The 10,024-nt window shown below is 43.4% G+C and overlaps 1 protein-coding gene across 4 annotated transcripts in view; it reads right to left on the bottom strand.

Moving 5' to 3' along the window:
- Positions 1 to 9,480, bottom strand: part of nkd2b (NKD inhibitor of WNT signaling pathway 2b) — a 47,782-nt gene extending 38,302 nt beyond the window's left edge. For all 4 annotated transcript variants that reach the window (XM_083760673.1, XM_083760674.1, XM_083760675.1 and 1 more), the window contains exons 1-3: positions 9,187 to 9,480; positions 9,018 to 9,044; positions 8,783 to 8,874 (exon numbers count right to left, since the gene is read on the bottom strand). In XM_083760673.1, coding sequence (XP_083616799.1) covers positions 8,783 to 8,874; positions 9,018 to 9,044; positions 9,187 to 9,211 — 144 coding nt within the window. In that variant the 5' untranslated portion in view covers positions 9,212 to 9,480. The remainder of the gene's footprint in view (positions 1 to 8,782; positions 8,875 to 9,017; positions 9,045 to 9,186) is intronic.
- Positions 9,481 to 10,024: the final 544 nt, after the last annotated feature.

The raw sequence follows: 10,024 nt of genomic DNA, 5'->3' as shown, positions 1-10,024 counted from the left end.
ATAGCATTTGGAGTTTGTGGAATAGTTGTCCGGCTACGCGAGACTATACCGCTCATATAACAAGCCAACTGAGGATGAGGAGTCGCCATAATTTAGTTGACTTTAATCTATCACAATACAAAATAAATTATGGGATGTTTCAACATCACCACTGTGAATCATATGATATGTACAGTAGGCAGTGGTGGAAAGTAACTAAGTACATTTACTTAAGTACTGTACAATACAGTACAATTTTGAGGCATTTGTTCTTTACTTGTACTCCACTACATCGCAGACGTAATATTGTACTTTTATGCCATTCAAATTATTTAAAAGCTTTAGTTAATAGTTACTTGCATATTTTGATTATTATTAGAAAACATACATTAACCCCTTCAACCCTATATACATTTCGGCCATTTGAAAATAGACGATCTACAAGCTCACAGTGCATCGTGATGCGACAAATTGTGAGCTTGTAGATCTGCTATTTTTATACATTTGAAAACTTGAAATGAGACATTCTGCATGATGAGTACTGTCTACTTTTGGTACTTTGGAATTCCAGACTTTTGCTTGTAACAGAGCATTTAGGCACCTTAGCTCGGTGTGGTCCTGTGATACGAGGAAATCATCACGTATATGTATATAGAGCTAGACATGTGTCAAAAAGGAGCCTTTTCTGCATTTCTATAAAGGCCTGTGTCAAGCACAGAAAATAACCAGTCAATTAAAAAAAAGGAAAAAAAAAGGTCTACACACAAGCCCGACCCATTCGACACCCGCACACAACTAAGTATAACTCGGGCTTAAGGGATTGTGAAGCCATGTCTGACTGGCTGCTTGACTTCCTTCCTGTCCTTACTGCCCCCTCCCAAACTGGCCAGGGTGTGTGTGTGTGTGTGTGTGTGTGTGTGTGTGTGTGTGTGTGTGTGTGTGTGTGTGTGTGTGTGTGTGTGTGTGTGTGTGTGCGTGCGTGCGTGTGTGCGTGTGTGCGTGTGTGCGTGTGTGTGTGTGTGTGTGTGTGTGTGTAGGGGGTTGTTGTTGAAAGTGAGCAAACAGCTTCAAAGTGCCTCAGACAGTATAAATATCCCCAGATAAATAAACACTCAATCTGCCTGCAATGTTCTGATGTCTTTTTTCATGAAATGTCCCACATAATGTGATGTACTTCATGGAAAAAAACATGCACGCGCACACGCACACACACACACACACACACACACACACACATACACACACACACACACACACACACACACATGATGAGTCTCTCAGCCTGCCAGGTGATGATGTTTACACACACACGCGCACACGCGCAAAAGTAACGAAATGATACGCCGTAAAATACAGAGTGTCAAAATGGACCCGCAACTCCCAATTTTTCAGTGCAGTGTCTTATTGTTCATCCTTCCCTCTGTGCCTTCAAAAGCCATCGAATATCTCCCTGAGAGAAACACACACACGCACGAGCGCGCGCGCACACACACACACACACACACACACACACACACACACACACACACCCTCCTCCTCACCAACACCCCTGCTTCCCCCTACTCCATTCCCACCATAGCAACCTCCCCCCCACCCCCCTTCCAACCTCCCCTGCTCCAGGACTTCGCTGTACAAACCAGGAACAGATGTGAGTCGGGGCCGCGCTGAAAGACCCTGCTGTTCTGGACGCCCGCCACATGCTTTTCATTCAGAGATGAAGGCTCACAGCTCGCCCTTCTTGTGAAGCCAATTTTGACCCAAAAAAAGGAAAAGAAAAGAAAAAGAAAAGAAATGAAATGAAGAGAGAGAGGGTGTGAGAGAGAGAGAGAGAGAGAGAGAGAGAGAGAGAGAGAGAGAGAGAGAGAGAGAGAGAGAGTCCCAATGCTTTCAAGTCCCTTCAAAATCCCAACACTATACATATAATACGAGTGCACCTTTCTCGTCGCCGTTCTCTTCCTGATAGTCGCTTCAAAGGGGGTTTGTTGGGAGATGAGTTTTCGTCTCATTTGCAACGCAGGAGAAGTGGATGTGAAAAGTAAGCAGTGGGGAAATCGTGTTCTAACGACTTGGCCTCAAGCAATCGACAACTTTTTAGGTGTTATATATTATTAATTACACATTCAAACTGGGAATAGAGGCATTTTCTGTGTCGCCTGAATGAAACTGAAACAATAACCTCAGTATTATTAAACTGGGATGTCAGTAGAGTATCAGTACAGAAAGAAAGGCCCTTTTCGGAACACAGCCTTAAAATTACCCAGATATCCTTGCAACAACTCCAAACCAAATACTGCTTACTCAAAATTAACATGTTGAATATAAGATCTGTGCAAATGCCTGACAGCCAAAGGGCTCCAAACAAAACATCCTTTTTTTATTTTTGTTAAACTGCCAAAAAACTGATTTTAATTCAAAGGGACATTTTTAGTTCATAGGCTAAATTACAAGCTGAAAGGGAAAAAGAAAAGGGGAAAAAAACATTAAAGTTTAAAGTTTACAATTACTTTAGCGAGTTGCTTAGGAACTTTGCTCTCAGACCTAATTCATTATCAAGGAATGAGATGTGAACAAGTCCCTGAAAGTCAAAAACACATTTATATTTCTAAATTCTAAGCTCTTGCGGCCTCCTCCAGAACAAAGCGATCGCCCTAACCAAGCCTTCCAGAAAATGTGATATTATCAACATTTCAAAAGTGAGTAATAATGGTCTTTGTTTCTGGTTTCAGAGTGTTGACGTGCTCCCTCTTAACAGGGTTAAAATCTGGGAAGTTTTGAAACAAAGACTGCGTTGAAAGGGCGAATTAGCCTGTCATTATTTGGGGATCCAAGCATGTCTGTTAGAAGCTCCAAACTGAAGCACTACGGAGCGTGCGCGCATGTGTGTGTGTGTGTGTGTGTGTGTGTGTGTGTGTGTGTGGGTGTGTGTGTGTGTATGTACGTGCGTACGTGAGTGCGTATGTGTGTGTGTATGCATGCGTGTTGAGACTGTAGCTGTCTCCAGAGGTGAAACCCAGTGATCCTTTACAGAGCTGTCCCGCTGATGAACACACAGCACTGGGTAAGTAGTAAGTACAGGGTCGCGACACGCCGCAGAGCTGTACGTTCCATATTCATCATCATTGACTGAGTGGAGTTCATTCTCTCGAGCAGAAAGGAGGAGCATAATCAACTATTCTGGCTCGCCTCATTCCAGCTCTCACGTTTGCCTGTCACTCTTCTTTGATCTCACCTCGGGTGATATTTCTACGTTAACACCAGATGCTTGGACAGGTACTAGTTGTCTCGAACACCTGCGATGAGGTGTCGGAAATCTGGTGGGCTGCTCTGCAGGTCAGGGCCAAGTCATCCTGCTGACTCACATTCCCTCTTTCTTTCTTTCTTTCTCCTCTCCTCTCCTCTCCGCTCCCAGTGGAAACCTTGACAGGGCCGTGTAGGCTTACACTGTCTAGTCGACCTGCCAGCTGCAATCTCCAGATTTTTGACAATCAGTATTCAGCTAAAATGTTTAATGTATTCTGCATTCGAAATTTGGCCCACATTAATGACGCACTGATCCACTAAACAGCAGCTCCCTGGCCGTTAGTTAGAATGAGAGCCTCAGCCCAAGAAAGAAAGTAATAAAAAATAATATATGAAATCAATATCCGACTATATCCAATATCCAATATCCGTACTTTAAACATTATGCCACATAGGGTTGTTTGTAAAAACAACCATAAGTTAACACACTGACTGAACCCCAACCTCAAAGCATGTATATGCTCCAAGCAGGGGCATAAACTGAATGCATGGAATATAATCAGTGTTGCATTGGTGATTTTACCACGATATCTTAATGGCGTCACACGTCACCTCACTTAACACACTATATCATTTGTTCTCAATCCGGGGACCCCCAGGGGTCCTTGATGGAGTTCCAGGGGGTCCCCAGCTAAATGATAGATAGTTAGGAACCAAATGGACCCTTATGGGTCTGTAACTCAGAGAGTGTACAATTGGAACCAAGTGGACCCTAAGGGGTCCATTTGGTTCCATTTCCACGCTCTCTGAGTAAAATGAACAAAGATTTTACAATATAAATTGGGGTCCCACCCAGAGATAGAAATACCATTAAATGGGCGTCCGAGGCCTAATGCAGATCACACTGGGGGTCCTTGCAATTGAAATGGTTGAGAATCACTGCTAGAGACGTACAAATCTTCTCTTATACCCGCATAAAATAGAAGATTTGACATATGTTTTCAAATTCCAAATAAATGTCGATTTGGGGGTCCTTTACATGAAAATGTTTGGTAACTGCACTATAGGATCACCGATATGCATCCATTCCTTCACACTGGTGTGACACTCGGCAGTCTTTGTCAACTTTGTTGAGGTGTGAACTTAAGGGTTGTTTTTGAGGGGCACTAAGTAGCCCCTCCAACGCCTGGCATTGTGCGTGCCCCTCTGTGACGCCATGTGGCAGCCAACTCTATGGAGTTTTTACTATGTTGTAGTGGGTGCCCCCCCAAAGGCACCCCTCACTTCACACGAGTGTGATTTATACTCGAATGACGTGGTACTGCGTGCAACGATCAATGCAATACTGAATAAAATGTGTTTGACATTGTCTGCATGCTAAACAAGGCCTCCTATACCGGATTGTCCACTTTCTGGCAACGTAAAACAGCCATCAACATTTTCCTATGGATTAAAACTGGCTGATGTTGAGCGTGGACAGAATTCCTAGCCTGTTCCCTCTTCCTGCAGCCCCCCATCCCTCAGCCCACCCATCCCCCAGGATAGAGAGAGAGAGAGAGGGGAGAGGGCTCCACTGATATCAGAGCTCTTTTATAACTCCCAGCTCAGCCCTTTGAAGTCACAGCCAGACAGCTCAGGAATCCCACTCCCCCTCCAGTTGACAATGGAGGATGGGGGGGTAGTGGGGAGCTAAACAACATGTTCGACCGCCAATCTTCCCTTCCCTCTCTATATGAAATCATCATAAACAATTTTAACTGTCCCCATAGGTCAACCGAGCTGTGCCAGGGCCAAAACTATGTGTGTTATATACATTATACAGTATGTATGTACTAGAGAGAGAGGGGGGGAGAGAGAGGGAGAGTAGTGCAATTTAATCCCAGGGAATAATCATGAGACAATTTGTGGCTTCAAATGTGGAAATGTCTTTCTTTTTGAGGGGCACTAGCCCCTCCTATATACAGGTTTATTGTTTGTTTTTAGTTAACAATGATGGGAAATTTACGTCATCTTGTCCCTATAACAAACAATAAAGAAGCAATAAAGAAAGTTTAATGTTTGTTTTGTCCATTGTTTTACATCACCATTAGATCACCTAATCATAGCAACATGAGTTAGACTTTAATATATTAGTGGCCCTCACTTCACACGGGTGTGATTTTTTTTTGTCAACTTACAGTGCAGCAAAGGTAAAGTCTTCCTGGGGAAAAGAAAGCCAGGTTTCCTGGCATCCCAGAATCCCAGGATGAAACAGCAGCTCAGAATGAAAGAGAAGCTCAGAGACAGCTTTGCTCAACGCATAATTGGTGGTGTATTTTAAGGACATACAGAGTGCTGTCATGTGAGTCAGAGTACTGTAATCGAGTTGCAGTGTACTTCCTCCTTTAGTTCCATTGTTTTATTGAGAATGTTCCAGATCAGGTTACAACAACATCAACTGTATTTAAAATAATGAGTGAGTTAATTGTCAAACATTGATTGGACACTTCACATTGGAATATCGATGATGCTTAACATAACTGATTAATGAAGCAAAATTACACAAGAGGGTGTGGGTTAACGTGATTATTGCCACGACAGGGATGCGGTCAGGAACGAGACGGAGTCGAGTTCCGCAAGCATCACTAGCGCTCTGGGAGAACAGAGCGGCTGAATTATTGGTTTTGATTAGGTGGTGAACAGTGCTGGTTTAACCACCGGCTAGAAGGCTGTTTCAACCAATCAGATTGCTTCCTCGAAACGACCTGTGGTAGAATAGTATATTTTCATCCACTCCCTAAATGTATCGCTTGTATGGATCCAACCACAGATTCCACTGGAAACTGTTCTGACCTGACCACTGGTATAGCTCCATTTACATCACACCCGTGTGGAGTGAGGGGCGCTAATATATTAAAGTCTAACTCATGTTGATTAGGTGATGTAAAACAAAAGGTGCCAACACAAACATTAAATTGTCTTTATTGTTAATGGCATTTAATGTGTGTGTTATCGACAAGATGACGAAAATGAATCAGTGCAGTAATTTAGATATACTGTATTGAGTGCACGTTATCCTAAAGGTGGTGAGAGGAATGGGCTCACCAAAATACTGGGCGTTCTGAAATCTCCATCCTTATAGCCTGAAATAAATCAAGGCCAGGACTTTGATAGAACATGGTCAGTGTGGGACACACCTACTACTAATAGGTTCCATGCTTTCAACAGTTTATATTCAATGGGGGGTGAGGGCTGGCCTTGGCAAACTAGAATTCCTCTTAAGTAGAGGAAAGTTCTCTTTTAATTTGCCACAAGTGGGTGGATAATAAGACTGATATAATCCATAACTCCTCGGCCATTAGAGCCACCCACCTCACAGGGTGTCAGTCAGCGCCTCGCTCGGTGTGAACTTCTCATAATTTCTGTCTGAGTGCTCGGAGCCCTCGCACCCCTCGACGTGACGCGTTAATTGAAGTGATGTAATGTTATGCCACAGCGGGGCTGCCCGCTGGGAGCGGCGACAGAACAGGACGCGTTGAAAATTAGACGTGGCTCAGTAACGCTGCCAACAGCCGCAAGAAGCAAACTTTATATCCTTCAGTGTGAGCATTGACTACCTTTCCGTCCAGCCTCGACTCTGCATGTAACATAGCCTCTGTCTGTCCGTGTGTGTGTGTGTGCGTGTGCATGCATGCGTGTGTGTGTGTGTGTGTGTGTGTGTGTGTGTGTGTGTGTGTGTGTGTGTGTGTGTGCGTGTGTGTGTGTGTGTGTGTGTGTGTGTGTGCGCACACGCAGTGGTGGAAAAAGTACTCACATTTGTTCAATGTATCAATACTAACACAGTAAAAGTACTAAAATATTGGTATCAAAATGTACCCATTTCACAAGTTTTCAAATGCATAAAAAATCATTTGAAAATTGCAGATCTACAAGCTCTCAATGCATCGCATTTTCAATGCCTGAAATGTATATAGGACTGAAGTGGGTAGTGTATGTTCTGTAATAATAAAAAAGCATATTTGCCTCTGAGGCGTGTAGTGGAATTGAAAATACTCCAGTAAGGTTCAAAATACCATAACATTGTACAATACTTGAGTACTGCTGCTAAGTTACTTTACGTGTGTGTGTGTGTGTGTGTGTGTGTGTGTGTGTGTGTGTGTGTGTGTGTGTGTGTGTGTGTGTGTGTGTGTGTGTGTGTGTGTGTGTGTGTGTGTGTGTGTGTGTGGTTTGAGTGTGTGCGTCTGTCCAAGTGCTCTGCTTTGCCAAACCTCACCACGGGGCTCCTTGCTGTCACAACCTAACCAACGCGCAGGCAGGCAGGGGAATAACCACTGCTCTGTCGTGCCAGAAATGACAGACTCTACAACAAGAATCCCCACGACTTCACACAGGGAGAGCAGCATGTCTTTGCACATTGCTTTGCTAAAAGACAGCTAGAGTAAGAGTTGTCTCAGTAAGTCTAGTGGAGAAGAACTCTCATCTCGTCTTTCGGGGATAAGAGGCATTGACACGGATTCCTCCAGCCAACTTTGAAATGCCTGACAGACTCCATGTCCGATTGAGGCAGTGGTTCTCAACCAGTGCTCCGGGGACCACTAGTGGTCCTTGAGGAGGTTCCAGGTGGTCCCCCCAGCTAAATGAGATGGTAACCCAGACTATTATACGGTGCATCTTTAATTCTTGAGTGTAAAATTAAACCAAGAGTAGAAGAATTGTCATTTTGATCAACGTTTGCCTGTTATCTCTCCTATATGGTACCACATCAAAACAGCATGGAATTGCGAAATCTTATCAAACCATAACAACATATTCTAAGTTTTGGGTCTGACAGGCTAAATCTGTCTCAAATGCCGAAAAAATAATGGACCTTGATACGAAAAAGTTTGAAAACCACTCAGGGAAAACACCCACCGGGTATACATTTGACAGATGATGCACAATGAAGCTGTTGGTATTGGCAACACTTGCTTATACATGTGTAAACAACACATATGATACAAAGCCTGTACACACATAACACACATGAATCCTACCAGAAAGCACTACAAGAAAAGAACACTCAGGGACCATCAGAAATATAACTGGCCACATGGTGGTTTACCATTAAGAAACAGAACCATGTCCACCACACTGTCCCTGACTCAAAGCTACATATCATTCCAATTAAAATCTGTATCTCATTTGTATTTCCAGGCAGTGATGTAACATTGTTTTGTCCATAATGCATTTCTTCTCATGATGAATGTGTGCTGCTGTGGGGAATTATCTAGGCCTGCTTAAAAGCACTTTAGGTAGACACTTTTTTCACAGCACACATTCATGAGGCTGTGCAGCCTACAGTAGGCTATAAATGCAGATATGACTTTTCAGCAAACATCAGCTATGATGAGGTATATGCTACAGTAAAAATCCGCGCTACTAATTAATTATATAGGCCTACTATGAATATGAACAACTTGAACAAGTAGCCTATTTATCATTATTTATTTTTTGTTTAAATTAACTTTATGCCCATCGGGGAAGGTCAGAAAGGACCAAGTAGGCTACCAATGAGGACCAAGGTTTATGTGTGTGAGATTGGTACCTGCATGTTCTTCAGTTTATGATCGGATGCGCTGTACCTCTCGCATTCCTCCATCCCTCTCCGGAGGAACGCGTTCACGACAAAACTGTCTCCTGGAGGGAAAAACAAGTCAAAATGCAGTGATGCATGGGTATCATATATCTCGATACAACGCATTTTTATGGTATATGGTTAAAACTTATACGGAATCGGTCGTCTTATATAATAAACTGTTCATATAGGTTGATTGACTCACCTTCAGGGTTTTCTCTGCGCTTGCACGCTAGACGCACAGGAATTAACGCACACATGGAAAACACAAACGGGGGGGAAATAATTACATTTAATTACGGTAACTTAAACGCCCTATCCTATTCAGTATTATTGCTATTCTGAATGTTTAAACTCCGCCGTTTCTTTCTTACCGTGCTTAGACTGAAGTTTCCCCATTCTTTACGTTGCTCTCCCCTGGATCGATCGATAGGCACTTCGGCAACCCGTCAGAACAGTCACTGTTGGCTCAACATTGTCACATTGTGTCCGTTCAGTAAGAACAAATAGTGTCCAAGTTCATCCAAAGGCACGCGTTCAATTCCACCGGTCATTAGAATAACAATTTTCTCCACGCAGGGCACGGGCAGGGGTGGGGGGGGACGAGGTATAAGGATGCAGGTAAAAAAAAAGACTGAGCGACGGAGACGCGAACAGCCGCTTCTTCTTCCAGCCGCACACTGTCTTCAATCCAACTGAACTGATCAGCGCTCTGTACGCTCACTGTTCATCCCATAGCCCGAGAGGACGACGATCGGGACGCTCGCGATGTGATTGGCTTATTAGTGCAGGGGCCAACTCCATGGCCAACTCTGATTATTTTCACTAATTGGTACCACCGTTACCACTTAAGGTGGTGACCGTTAAATGTTTGTATTTTTGTATTCCTAGATTATGACATGTCTCTAGTTGTTCATATTTTGGCATGATATATTTTCCAATTCAGTATAGCTTAAAGGCCTTAAAGGCCTATTCAGTGCTTTCACTTGATTCAAATATCACTTTTTTTGTTTTGTTGTGATAATCCTCCCTCCCTACTAGAGTGTAGGGAACTCCTTATATGGTCAGAACACTGTGCTGACCATATAAGGAGTTCCTCCCTGTCCCTAGTTAACCCCTGGGGTCAAAAAACCTTAGGTTTCGTTTTTTGGCTAGGTGGCCCAGCCTTCATCCAATCAGGATAGAGAAGGGCCTTCCGCCAATCATGTATAA

Source organism: Protomyctophum parallelum, assembly GCF_964188405.1.
Source record: "Protomyctophum parallelum genome assembly, chromosome: 3".
NCBI lineage: Eukaryota > Metazoa > Chordata > Actinopteri > Myctophiformes > Myctophidae > Protomyctophum > Protomyctophum parallelum.
Note: the sequence above shows the minus strand (reverse complement) of the source record. Positions and strands in the feature narration are given on the sequence as shown.